The sequence below is a fragment of the Chionomys nivalis genome, chromosome 9 (genome assembly GCF_950005125.1).
Source record: "Chionomys nivalis chromosome 9, mChiNiv1.1, whole genome shotgun sequence".
Classification (NCBI taxonomy): domain Eukaryota; kingdom Metazoa; phylum Chordata; class Mammalia; order Rodentia; family Cricetidae; genus Chionomys; species Chionomys nivalis.
In genome coordinates, this window is record NC_080094.1 from 83,514,958 (window position 1) to 83,534,393 (window position 19,436).

General features: G+C 50.4%; 1 protein-coding gene across 1 annotated transcript; it reads right to left on the minus strand.

Annotated features, from left to right (window-relative positions):
* Nucleotides 1–1,192: 1,192 nt before the first annotated feature.
* Spi1 (Spi-1 proto-oncogene) lies at nt 1,193–18,891 on the minus strand. The gene is made up of 5 exons (XM_057781359.1): nt 18,647–18,891; nt 16,269–16,365; nt 3,477–3,664; nt 2,405–2,570; nt 1,193–1,875 (listed from the first exon to the last, which is right to left on the minus strand). Exons 1-5 carry the CDS (start codon nt 18,689–18,691, stop codon nt 1,556–1,558), a joined length of 816 nt encoding a protein of 271 aa, XP_057637342.1. The 5' UTR covers nt 18,692–18,891; the 3' UTR covers nt 1,193–1,555.
* Nucleotides 18,892–19,436: the final 545 nt, after the last annotated feature.

Genomic DNA, 19,436 nt, shown 5'->3' on the forward strand with positions numbered 1-19,436 from the left:
TGTAACTCCAGTCCCAGGGAATCTGAAACCCTCAAACCAATGCACATAAAATAAAGTTAAATAAATTTAAAAAAAAAAAAAAAACTCGTTGCTTAAGAGCCTCCAACAAGATGGCTCAAATAAAGGTATTTGTTGCCAAGCCAGATGAGTTCAGTCTCTGGGATCAACTGGGAAGGAGAGAACTGTCTTCTGTGCACACACACACATACATACACACAAAATAAAAGAATTGAAGCATAATATTATATATAAACACTGCTCATTGGCTGAGTGGTGGTGGCGCACGCCTTCAATCCCTGCACTCAGGAGGCAAATGCAGGAGGATCTCTGTGAGATCAAGGCTAGCCTGGTCTACAAGAGCTAGTTCCAGGACAACTAGGGCTACACAGAGAAACCCTGCCTCGAAAAAATAAAATAAAATAAAATAAAAAAGAAAAAAAAAAAAAAAAGAACACTTTGGCTAGTTCCAGGACAGGCTCCAAAACAACAGAGAAACACTGTCTCGAAAAAAGAATGCTTTGTGGCTGAGCTAGAAAGGTGGTTCCGTCGGTAAGGCAAGGCTCATGAACAAACGTCCAAAATGCTGTGCCAGCAGCTTTGGATTTAACTGAAGCATTTCCTCCTCCAGGTAAAAGGAGTTTCCACCCTGCACTGGAGTGATGGACAGACGGATCCCAGAGTGAATCCAGTTTGGCCATTCCCCAGCTGTGTGACCCTGAACCAGTCAGTTTCCCATACCTTAAAATGGGGAGGAGATATGGCTGGGCGGTGGTGGTGCACGCCTTTAATCCCAGCACTCGGGAGGCGGGGATCTCTGTGAGTTCAAGGCCAGCCTGGTTTACAAAGTGAACTATTTCACAGAAACTCTGTCCCAAACAACAACAACAAAAGGTGATGGTGGCAGGGAAATGTTAGTCTCCGGAGCCACCTCAGAGCCATCGTCACCAGCACTGGTACTTTCGGATCACGTCTCACTCAGATCACCAAGACTTAAGCCTCCCTGGCGCAGGGGGTCTTTCAATATGATCCCTGCCCCTGATTAACAGCCCAGGACTTGTCCCTATGTGCGTCTCCAGGGTCCAGCTTTGGACACAAGTCCTCTGGACAAACAAGAAGAAAGACATCTGTGCACAGGGAGCGCACCCTGCACCCGGCACACACAAACTCTTGAATGAGACTCTGCGCTGGGAGAATCGCTGAGAATAATTTTACTTGTCTTTGGTAGGCTAATGGGTGGGGGAGGTCGGGAGAGGAAGAGCCTTAAAAAGAGCATTCAATATACAAAGATGTACCGACGCCAGACTCCCAAGGAAGCACCGTGGCCATTAAGCCGGGCTGACCCTCGGGTGGGGTCCGAGGCCCAGGCGGCCATTGGCCGGGCTAGAGTCCTGGTGGGAGGCGAAGCGGGGCGGGACGGGCCAGGCCGGGCGTGGGAGGGCGAGGCCGGGCCCCCAGTCCTGCCTCGGCCCTGGGAATGTCCTCCTGTGTCCGGGCCCGGCGAGGGGTTAATGCTGTGGCCGGCGGGGGCCGGGGGCCTGGCGGGCTCTGCGGGCGATCAGTGCGGCGGGAGGCGCCGCTCGGCCAGGCCTCCGCGGCCCAGCACCTCGCCGCTGAACTGGTAGGTGAGCTTCTTCTTGACCTTCTTCACTTCGCCGGTCTTGCCGTAGTTGCGCAGCGCGCGCGCCATCTTCTGGTAGGTCATCTTCTTGCGGTTGCCCTTCTGGATGCCCCAGCGGTGCGCCAGCGCCTCCTTGTGCTTGGATGAGAACTGGAAGGTGCCCTTGTCCTTGTCCACCCACCAGATGCTGTCCTTCATGTCGCCGCTGCGCAGCAGGTCGAGCAGGAACTGGTACAGGCGAATCTTCTTCTTGCTGCCTGTGGGAGAGGGGCACTCAGGCGGGGTGCGGACGGGACGCAAGGACTTTCCAGGAACCCTCCCAGCAGTTGCTCCTGACTGTGGTACGTGCAAACACACACGTACCCTACATGTCGTCGTACCTACACGTCCCATGTATCCATCCATGTATCTCTATCCACTCTCACACATCCACATGCCTATCCTCACGCCCTCACATACAGGCACTCACACATTCACAAACACACACTCACAGTCCATCACACGCACATAGGCCCACACACACACACAGGCCTTCACACAATCATAGGCCCTCACATATGCACAAGTAGTCACACACTCAGACCGTCACAATCACATGCTCACAAGCCCCACACTCACAGACCTGGACACAGCGGGTCTTCACATACACACATATCGTCAGTCACAATACCTTCACACACACACACACAGCTCTGAGACACGGCTACTAGACCAGTCGGCCTTGGCTAGGATTTGCAAGGGCTGTAAATGCAGCTAGGATTGGCTGAATCAGGGGACAGATCCTACCTGTCTCCCCATGCAGAAGACCTGGCCCAGGTTCCAAGCCATCAGCCTCCCCATCGGACACCTCCAATGGGGGGCTCTGCCTCTCACCCTCCTCCTCATCTGAGCTCTGCTGGCGGGCTGGGGACAAGGACTGGTAAGGGAAGCACATCCGGGGCACATAGGAAACCTGCAAAGGGAAGGGGGAAAGGACAGAAGTCAGTAAGGGGTAGCCCAGGGCTGTAACAGGGGTCGGCTGAGTGGGAGCGGGGGTGCTGGGGAGTGGTCAGCAGGGCCAGGAAGACTGAGAAGGGAGCACTAGTGGTCAGGGATGTGGTCCTGGTGCAATGGTTTGCTAGTTACTGAGCCTACCACCCTTCCCATTGCGACCTCTGGTATGGCAAGGGGCCATCTGGCTTGGCAGTGGACTAGGAACAGAGGGGGTGCAAGGAGCCGTGGCTTGGTTATAAGGAAGTGAATGGGGCTGGGTGGTGGAGCCCCACGCCTTTAATACCAGAACTCAGGAGGCAGAGGCAGGCGGATCTCTGTGAGTTCGAAGCCAGCCTGGTCTACAGAGTGAGTTCCAGGACAGCCGGGGCTGTTACACAGAGAAACCCTGTCTCGAAGAAGAAAAAAAGTGAAGGGGACTTAATAAGGGGGTGATGAGCTAATGAGAGGGCAGTGGAGGTCAGTGAGGGGTGGCAGAGGCCACTGGTTGGGGTAAGGGTCCCTGGAGCAGAGAAGGGTCAGTCACAGAGATCAGTGAGAAGCCATGGGATCAGCAGAGGCTGATCCAGTGATTCAGTGACTCAGACACTGGCTACATGGACCCTAAGGGCCCACAAACAGGGATGGGTGGGAAAGGGTGACTAAGGCTAGGGGGTCTGATGAGGTCTGTCCATCCTTTGTGAGATAAAGGTGTGGGCTCATAAGGCCAATCAGGAGGTCAGCAGAGCCGTTGGGGTACCAGCTGCCGTTGGCTCTGGGGAGCAGGAAGTCACGTTGAGTAAGAGCCTGTGTCCACTTCCTGCTACGCTTCCATGCCTCACCACAGGCCTGGAGGTCCAGGGGGCAGAGGACAGCCAGCAGCACGCACCTGGTGGCTGAGGCTGGCGTGGGGTGGTGCCATGGGGGTATCGAGGACGTGCATCTGCTCCAGCTCCATATGACGGTAGAGCTGCTGCAGCTGCGGGGCCTGCACGCTCTGCAGCTCCGTGAAGTGATTCTCAGGGAAGCTCTCGAACTCGCTGTGTACATGGTGTGTGGGGAAATCCCAGTAATGATCTGTGGGGACAGCGAGGGAGGCGGGGTGAGCCAGGGAGCCAGGGCAGGACACAGTAACACAAAATCGTCATTCAGGCGAGTCAAACGTTTAATTAACCAGCTCCTATGATTTCATGAGCTTCACTGTGCTTTATAGCAAGGTCTCGGGCTTAGAGCGGCTTCCTAGAACATGCCAAGGTTAAAGTCCTCAACAGCGGCGGAGCCTGGTCCTGGGTCCAGTCATGGTGGTGGAGTTCTCAGCGGCCATTTTGTCCTGGGACTGGACCCAGGGACGCACAGGCTTATTCTGAGCCTGAGTCTGAATCCTGGCTTTGCTGTGTATTGGTTGTGTGAGCCTCCTATAAAATAGGTGGCTTTGTTATTGGGAGAATACAGACGAGCTCACATTCACAAGGGCTTCTAGACCTTCCCTGCCTCTGTGACCTTCCAGACTCCTGACTACCTAAAGTCACAAGCCTTGGTCCTTGTCACATGATCTGAGTATGACTGCAGAGTCACAGGGCTGACATTTCTCACGGCTAGAGTTTGCCCAAACCTATGGGCGCTGCTTCTGTAAAGCCACAGTCAGGTTCCTGGGAGACTGAAGGAACAGATTTTCCCAGAAAGCCCCTGTGGGTGTCTGGTGCCTGTAGCGCGTGGACTAGCCAGCTCCTGTAAGCTGTCCTCAGACTTCCACATACATGCTGGCACACGGACACGTACATATATAAAAATAAATTTAAGAAGAAGAAAGAAGAAAATGAGAATATGGTGTGAAGAGAGGGATTTCCTTATGTGACCTAAAGGAGGTGGAAGGTGCTGAGCCAGGGTGAGTCCACCAACACCCAGGACATGTGCATATGCATGCCTTCATCTTCCTCTTCTCTCCCAGAAATACACCCCTATTCACACATCCCCTAAAAAATGTCCTAGTTATCACGGGACTCTTTTTTAAATTGCATCATTTATTTGGGGGGCAAATACGTTGCCTGTGTGGAGGTCAGAGGTCAGCTTTCAGGCATTGGCTCCTCCTTCCAGCACAGGGGTCCCAAGAATCAAACTCAAGTTGGGAACAGTGAGTGCCTTTACCTGCTGAGCTATTTCACTCTTCTTGGTTTTGTTTGTTTTTGTTTTGTTTTGTTTTTGAGACAGGGTGTCACCCAAGCTGAGTCTGAACTGTGACCATTCAGATTTACACTTTTGGGGTTCAGGATTACAAACCTGTTTTTTCTCATCCAGACCACTAGTGCTCTGTTGTGACCCTGGATTTTTTTTTCACTGAACCTCTTAAGAGGTCATTTCCCACTTAAGAGGTCGTTACTAAGACCTTGTTCCTGTGTGAATCTTTTGAGTTAGGCAGCAGGGAGCCACCTCTAGGAGATTGTGACACAGAGAAGGAAAAACCCAGGCCTCGGACCAGCATCCAAACCCTGCTGCATGGGTGGGATCGGTTTCCTCATCTGAATGGGGCTAATAATTCATAGCCATCTTATCCATATACTGTGAGTTATGACTAAATGAGTTATCTGATGCCTGTGCAGTGCTTAGAATAAAACCTGGCGCCGGGCGGTGGTGGCGCACGCCTTTAATCCCAGCACTCGGGAGGCAGAGGCAGGCGGATCTCTGTGAGTTCGAGGCCAGCCTGGTCTACAAAGGGAGTTCCAGGACAGGCTCCAAAGCTACAGAGAAACCCTGTCTCGAAAAACCAAAAAAAAAAAAAAAAAAAAACCTGGCATAAAGGAGGAGCCTTCACTCACGTCACGCTCTATTCTAAAGAGCCCGTGTAAGCACATCCGTAATCTCAATAATCAGAAAGCAGAGGAAAGACCAAAGGTAAGCGGGGTGTAATGGTGCACGCTTTTGATCCCAGTACTCCTGAGGCAGAGGCAGACTGACCTCTGTGAGTTCAAGACCACTTTCATCTGCATGTCGAGTTCCAGGTCATGTCTGAGGCCTGAGTCTGGAGAATAGCTCCATGGTTAAGAGCACGTGCTGCTACTCGTTCCCAGGGCCCACATGACAACTCACAAACTCCTCAACACACTCTGCTGAATTCCTAAAGCATGACTTCACACACACACACACACACACACACCAGAGACAGAGCATAGAGACATAAATAAAAAATGACAAAATATTTTTTAAAGTTTGAGGCCATCTTGGCCAAAAAGCAAGATCTTATCTCAAAACAAAAATGAAAAGGCTAGGGTTATAGCACGTGGTGGGCACTGCCTGCCATGCACAAAGTCCTGGTTCAAGACCCAGGACCGAAAACAAAGGTCACTAAGCGCGAAAGGACAGAGTAGGGCTCTGGGACTTGGGTTGCAGACCTGACTTTCTCTTGGATCACACTCAGCACCTTCCTGGTCATTGCCACCGACCTTTCCCTGCCCGGCTCCAGCCCGTCCCGGCTCCAGGGATGGAACCCTGAGTGTTTGCCTCTCTTTCCAGCCACACCACACCCCTGCTAGCTCACTGTGCTCTTTGAAACTGAAGCTTCTGTGGATAACAGGAGTGTGAAGAACTGCAGGAAGAATGGGAGCCCATTCCCTGTGCTCGGTCTCCTCAAGGCAACGGCCTGGACTCCCTGAGCTACAGAGTTTCAAAACCTCACCTTTCCCCTTGATTTGGGTGCCCAAGCAATTATGTAACCAATAGTCTGGTAGGCAAACTCATTCCAAATATGAGGTCCGAGAGAAAATGTTCAAGCAATCATTCAGAGAACAAAGGTTTCTGGCCTTCTGAACCTCATTTCTTCTGTCTCTTTTTATAGCCCAGGCTAGCCCAGAACTTACCAATTTAAAGGATAGCCTTTAATTTATGGTGAGCCTCTTGCTTTATTTCAGATTTGAATCATCATACTTGGCTCTCGACAACTCTCTCTCTCTTTCTCTCTCTCTCTCTCTCTGAAACAGAGTCTCATTTAGCACAGGCTAGCCTCAGTGTTGTCATATAGCAGAGAATGACCTTGAAGCCTTGATCCTCCGTGTCTGTAGCCTGTGCCCCACACCGGCCTTGGACCGCTCTCCACGAGAGCTGTACTCAGCTTTGTTTTGTCCTTTATTGTGCCACCTTGCCTTCAGTCTGGAGATGCCAAAGACCTTGTTAGCAAACTCTCAGTTCTTCAGAGACTGTCATCAAGTCCTTTGCATATCTGGTGACTGCTCCACCATGCCGAAGTGCTCAGTGCTTCCTAGGATTGCTTGATAGGAAGGCTAACTTCCAGTGTCCCAGGCATCATGCTAAGACTGTAACCATTTGATCTCTTTAACCCGTACTCTTAGGCCGCAGAGGCTAGAGTAGGTCCTTCCTTTTGACAGTTAAGGAAGCTGTGACTCTAAAGCTTAAGTCCTTCGTCTCAGAAGCCACTGGTGGTTCAGTGCCATGACCCAAACCCACCTTTGCGTATTTCTAGAGGTTGAATTCTTGCTCTACTGTGCCAGCTCTGTGGTCCCCAAGTTATTTATGTAATAGTGTTAGCTTTAAGTTAGCTTTTCCCTACGGTAAAGCCAGGTGGTGGTGGCACATGCCTTTAATCCCAGCACTCAGGAGGCAAAGGCAGGTGGATCTCTATGAGTTTGAGGGCAGCCTGGTCTACAAAGCAAGTTCCAGGATAGCCAGAGCTGTTACACAGAGAAACCCTGTCTAGCAATGCCAAAAAGAAAAAGAAAATAAAGAAAAAAAGAGTCACTCAGCTGAGCTTATTCTCCCTCAGAACAGAGATCCCAGCCTGAAGCCAGGGCTGTCCTCAGAAGAGCCAAAGTACTCTCAGAACAGAAGATCAGGGACTGGAGAGATTGCTCATAGGTTAACAGCGCCCACTCTCTTTCAAAGGTCTTGAGTTCAGATCCCGGCACCCATGTCAGGCAGCTCAGAACAACCTATAACTTGAGCTCCAAGGGAACTAACACTCCTGGCCTCTAAGGACACCTGCACACACACGCATCTCCACAGATTTACAAAAAATAAAAACAAATCTTTATGAAAGAGACCATCAAAGCCTGCCTGAGCTCTATAGGAAGTTCAAGGCTGGCCTAAGCTATATGAAACCATGTTTCAAAAAACGCAAAACAACAAAAATAGCAGATGAGAAATCAAGAAAGCAGCGCCCCCCCCAAAAAAATGCTTTTTAGGAAATTACTATCACTGCCAGCCTGTAGATTTGGAGGCCCAGAGAGCAGAAGGCTCATGAGCCTGTTTCTCACTTCTATGTATCCTGGTTATTGGTGTTTTAATTATTTCCCTGATACAAAGATTAATCTGTCAGCTCCTGCATCCTATTCATCCCAAGGCATCAGCCTTGATGTGTTCATTAGATGGAAAAGCAAATGGGAAGTGAGTGGAAGGTTTGGGGAACAGGGAAGGATGGTCGCAGAGTGGGAGTGGTTGGTTAGAGGGCTGTGTGAATAAACTCCAGCCCCACCAACAGTAACAACAGGAAGTGATAAGCGCTACTAAAAACACGGCTACTTGTGCATTGTAGCCGGGATTGTAAAGCTGCTGCCGCCATTATGATAACAGGGCAGTTCCTCAGAGAAAAAGGGGCGCTCAGGAGATGGCTCAGCGGTTAGGAGTGCTCGCTGCTCTTCCAGAGGACCCGAGCCGGTAACTGCAGCTCCAGGGGATTCGATGCCTCTGACACCTCCAGGGACACGCACTCATACACATATACTCACATTCAGACGCATACACACACGCCTACTACACACAACTAAAAAATAATAAAACAGCCTGGGTGACAGTGCAGAGGAAGGTGGATATCTATGAGCCTGAGCCCAGCCAGGTCTACATGGTGAGTTCCAAGTCAGCAGGGCAACAAAATGAGACCCTGTCTCAACAATAAAACATACATACACTAAAGAAAGAGCTACCAGAGGATGCAGTAAGTCATCAAGTCCATTTGTGAGTGTGCATCCAGATGAATATATCAGAGTCCTAATCATGGTCTAAACGTATGGTCATAGCAGTGTTTTTCCTCATAGCCAGAAAGTAGAAACAAGAGAAGCCTCCATCGTCAGATGAGCCATTAAGCAAAATGTAGTGGTCTGGGTGGTGGGCACAGCTGACTTCCAAAATGTACTGCACTCATACAGCGGGATATTATTCAACCTTTAAAAAGAGAGAAATTCTGGTATGTGCTACAACATTCGGACAGTCATAATAAGTTCATTACAATAGGAAAGTTGCGGGATGATTCCACTTAGAGTCACTAAAGTCATAAAATTCATAGAGACAGCAAACAGGGCTGTGGTGGCGCACGCCTTTAATCCCAGCACTGGGAGGCAGAGGCAGGCGGATCTCTGAATTACAGAGCGAGTTCTAGGACAGCCAGAGCTACACAGAGAACTCCATCTTGAAAATCCAAACGAAAACAAAAAGAAAAGGAAGGCAGGCAGGCTGACAGATTGGGGATGGGGAGGTGTTTAATGGTCACAGGGCTTCAGTTTGGCAAAATGCGTTCAGAAGATAATGGTGATGGATACATAACGATGTGAATTTTTTGTTTGTTTGTTTTATTTTGTTTGAGGCAGGATTTACGTAGACATTGATCCTCTGTCTTTGGTCTTTTGAGTGCTGGAACTATAGGCATGAACCACTGTGCCCAGCTGCCCAGCCTTTGTGAATGTATTTTATTAGCACCCATTTATACCCTTGAATGATTCAGATGGTGACTTGACAATGGCACTTGCCAGCAAGCTGACTACCTGAGTTTGATACCCAGGCCCACATGATGAAAGAAGAGAACTGATTCTGACCTACATGCTGTGACACATTGACACATGCATGTTCACACACATGTTCTAGGTAGGTAAGTAGATGATAGATAGATAGATATGTATGTAGGTAGATAGATAGATGATAGATAGATAGATAGATAGATAGATAGATATGTAGGTAGGTAGATAGATAGATGATAGATAGATATGTAGGTAGGTAGATGATAGATAGATAGATAGATAGATAGATAGATAGATAGATAGATAGATCTATATAATTTTAAAAGATTAGGATGGTAAATTTTATACTATCTGCATACTTGTCATACCTGCAAAACCTCTCCTGAATATGTCTAACCCTTTTGTTTGTTTGTTTCAGTGTGTGTGTGTTGAATATGTGTGTGTGTGCAGATGAGTGTGAACATGCAGAAGCCAAAGGAGGTCTTCAAGGGTCTTTTTCTATCACTCTACACCTTTTTTTTCTTTGAAGCAGAGTCTCTCCCTGGACGTGGTGGTGCACACTTTTAATCCTAACACTTAAGAGGAAGCAGGCAGTGAGTGCAAGACCATCCTGGTCTACACAATGAGTTCAAGGCCAGCCAAGGCTACATAGTGAAACTCTACCTCAGTAGAAGAAGGAGAAGGAGGAGGAGTGAAAAAGAAAGAGAAAGAGAATCTCTCACTGACTCTCCCCTTTCCCCATTTTGACTAGGCTGGTTGGCTCTGACCCCACTGCTAGAGTTACAGTCATTTTTTGTGGGACTGGGGATTACAGCCCGGGTCCTTTGCCTCACGAGCCATCTCCCCAGCCTAATGTCTGTTCCTTTTGTCTCTGTCACCTCTACTCTTGGCCATGTCTCCACTGTGTCCTGCATCAGGAAGATGTGAGAGCAATGCCTGTTTTTCTAAGTGCCCTTCACCCAGATCTCATCCTTGTCTCCCTTCCATCTGCTGCCTACCCAGAAGTCAGTGGGACCATTTTAAATTGTTGAGTGTGGTGGTGCACGCCTCCCCTTCTACCTCCTGGGAGCTGTAACAGGGAACGGGGTGACTAGTGTGAGGTTAGTCTGAGGATATAGTAAGATCCAAGGAAGAAGAAAGAAGAGGTGGGGAAAGGAATGGAGGGAGGTAAGTGGAGAAGGGGAAAAAAGAAAAAGGACTTTCAGAGAGACAAAACTGTAGAAAAATAAAAATCTAGATTATAGCTGGGCGTGGTAACACACACTATTAATCCCAGCACTCAGGAGGCAGAGGCAGGTGAATCTCTGAGTTCAAAACCAGCCTGGTCTACAGAGCAAGTACCAGGACAGCCAGAGATATACAGAGAAACCCTGTCTTGAGGACTGGAGAGATGGCTTAGAGGTTAAGAGCACTGGCTGCTCTTCCAGAGGTCCTGAGTTCAATTCCCAGCAACCACAAGGTGGCTCACAGCCATCTATAATGAGATCAGGCGCCGTCTTCTGGCCTGCAGGCATACATGGAGGCAGAATGTTGTATACATAAGAAATAAATAAATCTTTAAAAAAAGAAAGAGAGAAAGAAAGAAAGAAAGATCCTGTCTTGAAAAACCAAAACAAACAAATCTAGAGCATGAAAAAGAGGACCCCATGGAATGGTGCCAGACATCATAAGAAAAACTGTAAGAACCAGAAGAGAAATGTTTTCAAATTTCTAACAGAAAAAAAAGATTTTTTTTCCACCCTGAAGTTTGATATAGCCAAACTTCTGCTTACCAGGTGAGAGCATGGAACAGACAGAGAGAGAGACGACACCACTGCTCAGCCACCCCTCGCCTCCCTCATGGCCTCTCTGGAGCTGTGCCGCACACCTGCTAAAGGCCTGTCCTGGGCTTTGTGCATATGGTGGCTCACTCTGTCCTTACAATAGTCTTGAAAAGTGAGTGTCATTATGGAAAGGCTTAGACACAGACATAGCCATCTGGGCTCACAACAGTATCCTGAGGAGCAGGGGGCAAAGGTGAAGCCAGCAGAGGACGGCTGTGGCTCACCACATGCCATAGTCACGTGATCATAACGAGGGGCACTTCTGTTCAAATGGGTTACCATGTGGGAAGCCTACATAAATGTGAGCATGTAACGTGAATGGCTACAGCAAACAAACGAGAAAGTTCCTCTTCAGAGCCTGCTTGCTCGTGTTACACGCCTCAAACTGGAAGACCAAGCTGATCCATCTCTGCTCAACAGCTAAGGCTCTCAGCAAAACTCAGTGTCTGTGGGGCTGGGAGATGGCTCAGTGGATAAAGTCGTAGGCGCCCAACCATGGGCACGCTGATTCAACTCCCAGTACCCACATAAATCCTAGTGGAAGTGGCAGCCACCTGAAATCCCTGTGCTCTGAAGGAGGGATAGGCGTTCTCCAAGCAAGCTGACTAGACATACCGGTGGTGTCAGACTCACAGGAAGACAGATACACCACAAAGTTTCTGCAAAATAGACAGGGCCATCAGCAGTGGGGAGATGGGAGAGAAGGCTTTGCTTGCTCTGCTGTATTTCCTACACCGTGGCATTGAGAACTTGTTTTCAGGTTTAGCTATATTTATTTTATGTGCATGAGTGCATGTCAATACGCCATGTGCATATGTGGCGCCCATGAGTCACTAATAGGTGTGAGCCTTCATGTGGGAACAGCCAGTGTTCATAGCTGCTGGACCTCCGCAGCCCCTGAGGTCTTGTCATGTTCATGGTTAAAAATTAAGTATTTAAAAAGTATTTAAGGCTGGCAGGATGGCTCCAACAAGTTGTTCTCTGACCTACAAATACACACATATGCACACAAAGTAAATATAAAAATAGAAGTGTATTTATGGGGGAGGGGGAGGGAAATGGGAGGCGGTGGCGGGGAGGAGGCAGAAATCTTTAATAAATAAATAAAATTAAATTTAAAAAGAAGTGTATTTATATTCACACCACACATACGGTTATTCGGATCATGTAATTCCCTGTTGAGAATTCCTGGTGGAGGGCTGACCTAGCAAGTGTGAAGACCAGGATACAACGCGTATTCCTCCATGGCCTTTGCCCCTCAGTGGCCACTTGAAATTCACTTTGTCCTCTGCTGAAGGCTTCTTGCTCTTGAACTTGTCATTCTCTGTCCCCATTCACCTCCCATGCATGGTCCCTGCTCTTCACTCAAATTTCAGCCCAGCCGTCCCCCTCTCCAAGGCTTCTCTGACCTTTAGTAAGCAGGGTTTCTGCACACTGATGAGTGGAGAAGGAGACATGTAAACAGAGAAGAAAGTATCTGCAAGAAGGATGGGGTAGGGTGGGTGGGTGGCTGTCATCCAGGCCAGTAAACAATGATCTAGGTGACCTGTCACAGAGACCTCTGTCCTGTTCCCAGTCCCCCAGCTTAGCAGTTCTCAACCTGTGGGCCGTGACCCCTTCGGGGGGGGGGGCGAATATCAGATACCATGTCAGGTACTTTCATTACAATTCATGACAGTATTAAAATTACAGTTGTGAAGTAGCAACAAAATCATTTTATGGTCAAGGGGGGTCACCCCATCATGAGGAACTGTATAAAGGTCACAGCATTAGGAAGATGAGAACCACTGAGGGTCTAGCTGCTTGCTTGGGGTACAGCCATGCTAACATCTACTGAGCCTCCCCCAGTCCTGTTCTCAGCATGGTGCACACAACCTCACAGAGGACACGTGCCACCTCGTGGGCCTATTCCAGTTCCAAGGTGCTTCCATTATTTCAGTCTCGCAGACAAGGAGGAGGCACCCGGAGGTTCCACTGCTGTCCTGTGGCAGCACAGTCGGTCAGTGCAGTTGAAGCCCACCCGCGTCTTCCCACTGACATCACTTTATTAAGTGTGGGCACAGAAGGCAGTGGAAGGATGTGAAGGGCAGAAACTTTTCTTTAGCCTTCTAATAGTAATTTCCAGTAAATATTAGGGACAGCACCGGTACTCAGAGGGCTATGATGGCGCAGGTGGGGATGGACAGGGATGTCCAGAGACACTAGGGGAGACTCTGAAGTAATTCTGGGCTCATGCCTTAAGTAGAAGTCCATGATGACAACCAAGAGTCATTCCTAATGTCCTGCCCCAGATACAAAGAACTCATTGGGACGCCAAATCAGAAAAACCCGGGCTTCCTGTGAAGCTCACTCCATCGTCCCAGCCCCAGACCCATTTCCTTTCTAGGTATTTGGGCAGCAAAACCTAAGGGGTCAAAGACTTGAAGGAAATGCCTCCAAACCCAGTGACCTGAACACGGGATTAGGCCAAGAAGAAGCTGCCCTGATGAGAAAGGGGCTCAGAGCCCTGCTGTGCTTGCCAGTCCAGGACCTCCAGGGGGCGCCCTCCTCAAGCCCAGAGGGACCTTGCTGAGCGCTGGAGGGTGGATGTGTTACTCAGACCTGGCTCTTATCTGGGTGAGGGGAACAATTAGGGATAAGGTAGGACAAGAAAGAGTCTGCGTTATCTGGATTTCACCCCAGAGTGCGTAGTTCTTATACACTTTGAATACATTTAAGAACAAAAGAGGGCATTTGAAAGTCTTTCTAGAACTGGGGTCTGAAAGAGGCCTGTGCCTTGAAGTTGATATACCTCCCCTAGGGTACACTTCCAGGAAGATTTCATGCTGGACGCCAGAAGAAGGTGTTCTCGTGGTTTGGCGTCCAAATGAAAATGCCCTGTGTGACAGCATTTGGGTGTGGCTGTCAGATGTGAGGCCTCCTCCAGCTGTGGCCCTCAGCATTTCTCTGACCTTGAGTCCCCAGGTGAAGGCCTCTGGAGAAACCCCCAGTCCAGCCTGGAACAACATGACTATACTCTTAAAACTCAAGATTCATCTCTGGTAACCTGGGGTCTCCTTGCCCAGGGTCCAGTCCCTAAGAGTCAGACCCCTTTCCTTATAACTTGCTGCAGAGCCAGGCTTGGCACCTCCAACAGACTCTGAGGCCTTGGTGTCTACTGTACAAGGGATGGTTAGAGACTCTCCCTTGGCACAGCGGGGGTCTGGAGAGATGGTTCTCATGATCTGGCATCTAGCAGAAGAGATAAAAAATGTTGCTAAGCCTCTTAAGAACAGCATTACTGAGCTCCAAACCTCAATAGTAGCACTGTGAAGGGCCACAGGCTACACAGTAAGGCTGGAGGCTCACTGAAGGGAGTTTTGGATAATCAAGGCCCTCTGTGGGGCTGGAGAGACGGCTCAGCAGTTCAGAGCACCGGCTGCTCTTCCAGAGGTCCTGAGTTCAATTCCCAGCAACCACATGGTGGCTCACAACCATCTGTAATGAGATCTGGTGCCAACTTCTGGCCTGCAGGGACACATGCAGACATAACAATGTATACATAATAAATAAACAGGGCAGTGGTGGCACATGCCTTTAATCCCAGCATTTGGGAGGCAGAGGCAGGCGGATCTCTGTGAGTTCGAGACCAGCCTGGGCTACAAGAGCTAGTTCCAGGACAGGCTCCAAAGCTACAAAGACACCCTGTCTTAAAAAAAAAAAAAAAAAAAAAAAAAAAAGCCCTCTGTCCCTTGGCTCCCCAAACCTGCCTGGGTAACCTTTGTACAAATAAATCATCAGCATGACAGTCATCCTGACCATCCTGAGCCTGCCTAGGGCTGGACTGACGGAGGCTAACAGGCAGGGAGGAGTGGGCTGGGCAGACTGCAGCAAAGGGACACAACTCGTATGGGAGAGTGTGCAGGGGGAGACAGTCTGTGTGAGCGAAACGATGGCTGGAATGTGATGTGAACGTGCGACAGAGAAGAGAGGAAGCGGTGGAATGAGTGGTCAGAGGGCTGACTGCCTGACCAGCATCCACTGGCCTAGTCAGATCACCCGCGCTCCCTACCTAGCTCACTTATTAAAAAGTCCCTAAGCCTGCAGATGGGGTCCCAGTGCTTGAGGGGAAGTGGACTTAAGACCCCACCCCTAACCCAGAAGCTATCTCCACTTAATAACGGCTCACAAAGGGTAAACTTAGTTTTCTCCAGTGGAACCTCACTAGGTATATAAGGGCAGGTCCCCTGCCCAGCAGGAGATGGCCAGCCCAAAACAAACTCTGTGGGGTCTTCGCAGGGTTTTGTCTCACCGTGCTTTGTCTGAACACTTTTTTTTTTTAACCTTATAGTCTTCTAGTTTCGTGTTTTTATGGGACTTTTGTGTTTGTCTCTGTTTTTTTGTTTGTTTGTTTTGGGTTTGGTTTGGTTTTTCTTTTTCTGGTTTTGGTTTTGGTTTTGGTTTTTGGTTTTTCGAGACAGGATTTCTCTGTAACTTTGGAGCCTGTCCTGGAACTAGCTCTTGTAGACTAGACTGGCCTCAAACTCATAGAGATCTGCCTGCCTCTGCCTCCCAAGTGCCACCACTGCCAGGCTTTATTTTATTTTATTTTATTTTATTTTATTTTTTGGTTTTTCGAGACAGGGTTTCTCTGTGGTTTTTGGAGCCTGTCCTGGAACTAGCTCTTATAGACCAGGCTGGTCTCGAACTCACAGAGATCCGCCTGCCTCTGCCTCCCAAGTGCTGGGATTAAAGGCGTGTGTCACCACCGCCCGGCTTTATTTTATTTTTTGAATGCCTATTTGTTTTCTAATGAGAGAGAGAGAGAAAGAAAAGGTACAGATCTGAATGATGGGGAGGGTTAAGGAAGGGAAAACCACAATTAGAATATATTGTATGAAAATAATCTATTTTTTAAAAAGCCCCAAGGATCAGACAAGGTAAATGAGAAACTAAATTTGCCCTTGACACAGGAAAGATGCTCAAAGATAAGGATTGGAGCAGAAGTTGTGGGCAACAGGGATGAGCACCTTCACCTTATTCTCAAGGAGCCTCAGGGGTCTTTGTCTCTCTCCTGCCCCAGGGCATGCTGAGTGTCCAGGCCCTGTCCAGGCTGTGATAAGGTCAGGTGGACAATGTACTCACCGCTATGGCTGTCTCCATCGCTGCCAATAAAGGCATAGTAGTCTTGTGTTTGGCGTGAGTATAGTTCAGAATCGTAAGTAACCAGTTCGTCCGATGGCTGCCGAGAGAGGAAGGTATCAGAGCCTGAACTGTTGAGGAGACTCCAGCAAGATTTTCAGCTAAGCCTGAGGCCGGCAACTTTCCCTGAGGCACCTAAAGCAGCCCAGCCTTTACTCAGAATCCAGAGTGCCCAGGGATGCAGGGGTGAGGCAATGGAGGGAGGTTCAGGAAAGGGTGGTGGGGCAGTGATGGGGCAGAGAAGTGAGAGGTCAGGAGGACCAGGGTTGAGAAGAGGGTGCAGCCCCATCCTCTCTTCTTCTCCATACCCCTGACACTGTCCCCGTCCTGTGGGGACACACTGCTCTTCCCCATTCACATGGATGCACCTCCTCCCAAATGTACAAGTACTCCCTGGGACACACTTATACCCAGACTCCCACATGTCCACAGGCGCCCTGACATCTCATACACACCAGTGTGCACTCAGCCCTGCAGGCATCCGTACAGACCGACACACACGCTTACATCACATTCCAGCCATGATTTTGCTCACACAGACTGTCTCCACCTGCACACTGCCCAGCCCACTTCTCCCTCCCTGTTAGCCTCCGTCAGTCCAGCCCTAGGCAGGCACAGGATGGTCAGGATGACTGTCATGTACAAAGGTCACCCAAGCAGGTTTGGGGAGCCAAGGGACAGAAGGCCTTGACTATCCCTTCTCCTTCGGTAATTTTGATGGAAGACTCCCTGCCCCTGCTACTCTCTCCCCCTCTCTTCCCTCCTTCCTGTCCTCCCCTTCCTGTCTTTCTTCCCTCCCTCCTCTATCTTCTCTTCCCTCTCTGCTCCCTCCTCCTCCTTCATCTCCTTTCCCCACCCTCTCTTACTTGCTTGGGCACAGGGACATACATACCAGAGCCTTCCCAACAGTCCTCGGGCTTCTCCCCACCCCCGCAGAGTGTGCCCAAGGGTTGCACAATAGTTACTGTGGCCCTCAGGCCTTGCTTGGTGGGCCAGTCCTACTTGGGAGCCCACCACTCTAGAGATACTTGGAATGCCCTCTGGACTTGAGAGAGGGCCTAAGGAACTGGTATATGAGCTCGGGGGCTGCCCCTTGCCCACATCTGCCTTGCGTTCAGGAAGGAGAGGTCAAGGGTCAGGGACAGTGGCTTTACTTGAGGCAGAGTAGACCCTCTCTGGGAAGACCTCCTCCATCACCTGTGCTTGCCCTAGCACCTTCTCCATCCCAGGTGGGAGAAGGAGCTCAAGATGAGGGTGAGGACCGTGAGGTCCAACCAGCCCTGTGAAGGGCCAGAAGCTGCCCCTTTCCCTGGGTTTCCAGGCAGCACGCTGGGCCTGCCCCTGGTGCAGGACGTTGGCTATGATGTCAGGCCTAGGGCTCTAGGGCAGGGTGGGGTAGGAGAGATCTGTTAGGAAAGCTGAGTCAAGTGGGCAAGCCTTTCTCTGCTCAGCCCTTTCTCACCGTCCCAACACCGCCAAGGGTAGGAGGAAGCCAGAGGGTCCTCTCCAAGGGACCCCGGACTGCCCTCTGCCTAAAGCTGCCACTGTCACTGAAAACAGGAGGGACAGTGAGACCTGCTCACTTGCTTGGGTCCCTGTCCTTGTCCCACTCAAATGCTCAATCCGGGTCCTCCTGTTCCAGCGTCAATCTGGTCCCATTCTGGTTTCCAGACCCATCCTTTACCCGATTTTTTACTGAGCTCAGCCCTAGCCGCAAATCTAACTGCCATGTCTCAGCTGTATGCTCTACTCTTGCCCAGCCTGACCCCAAGACCTCAAACCAGCCTTGGCCACTGCCCTAAACTCTCAGGTCCAAGTAGGCCCAAAGCCCAAACACTTGAATCAACAGCCATTCCACTATCCCAGGCCACAAACTGGATGTTGGGGACCCATGGGTGACCCAGAGTTCCACCAGCTTTTGTCTCAGGAGCCCACAGGTCATGGGTTGAAGACCCAGTGGCCGCTAGGCCAGTCCAGATCTCTTCGTCCATGGCCTCTCAGTAGCCGCCCTTACCGCCTTCAGCCCAGTACGCTGTCCTAGAGCTTGGCCTACTACTCAGCCCCACCTATAAATAGCTATTCAGGCCCCACCGATCACAGCCCCACCACGGGGCCAGCCGGCAACCCTCAGCCCGCCAGGGCATGCTCTAAGGAAGCCAATGGCCCCTCTCTGGGTCTCAGGCCAGCAGCTCCGGGGAGGAAACACCGACTTCCCACAGATAGGGAGCCGGAGGGGAGCGGGTGGGCTGGTGCGTTAGTGGGCAGATGGTCACACATCCCAGGGCCCAAGGCAGGGCAGGTAGTGAAGCCCCAGTACTCACAGGGGGGACGAGGGGAAACCCTTCCATTTTGCACGCCTGTAACATCCAGCTGAGCTCCAAGTTGGTCAGATCCCCTGCCTCGGTGGGGATCAGTGTAGATCCCCTCAGGACCGGGTGCCCCGTCGGGGGGCTGGACGCTCGTGGGTCAGACGCAGGGCTCAGGCCTGCCCCCTGAGCTACAGGAGCCCTGGGTGAGCCCCCTCCCTTGACATTGCAGGGCCAGCACAAGTTCCTGATTTTATCGAAGGGCCTGCCACTGGGAGATAGTCCCCTTGGGGTGACATCACCACCCAGCCCGTTTGCATAAATCTCTTGCGCTACAGGAAGTCTCTGGCCGGCTGGGGCAGGTGGTGCTCAAAGGGCTGCCCTGGGAGGCTATGGGGCCAGGCCCCCTGCCTGAGGAAACCGGGACTGGGAGGGAGAAAGGCCTCTGCTGCCCGGTCGCTAGGCCTTCTAAGGGCGTCCGCTATTCTTCCAAACCTATATTACCAAATTTTCAGACTCCTATTGTGGCGAACCATCTCTTTGGGGTCAGAATAGTGACCGCGACGGGTCCCTAATTTGTAGAGTGAATCTGGCAGGTGGAAGACTTTGATCCCAAGGCTGCCAGACTTGGATCTTCCTGTAGGCCCTCAGTGGCCCTGGGTCTACCCATTGTATCCCTTTTCCTGGCTCCTCGGGCATCTTCCCTTCCTCCTGGGAAAGGCCTTGGCTTTTATATCGCCCCCCTCCCAGCTAAGTACCACAGCTGCTTCCAGATCCCTAGACATGGTGTTCCCAGCCCAGATTT

Coding starts and splice junctions, on each gene's coding strand:
- Spi1 (XM_057781359.1), bottom strand. CDS start 18,691: ATGTTACAGGCGTGCAAAATGGAAGGGTTTCCCCTCGTCCCCCCT. Junction 16,366..18,646: donor GGTTTCCCCTCGTCCCCCCT/GTGAGTACTGGG, acceptor CTCTCTCGGCAG/CCATCGGACGAACTGGTTAC. Junction 2,571..3,476: donor ACGCCAGCCTCAGCCACCAG/GTGCGTGCTGCT, acceptor TTCCCTTTGCAG/GTTTCCTATGTGCCCCGGAT.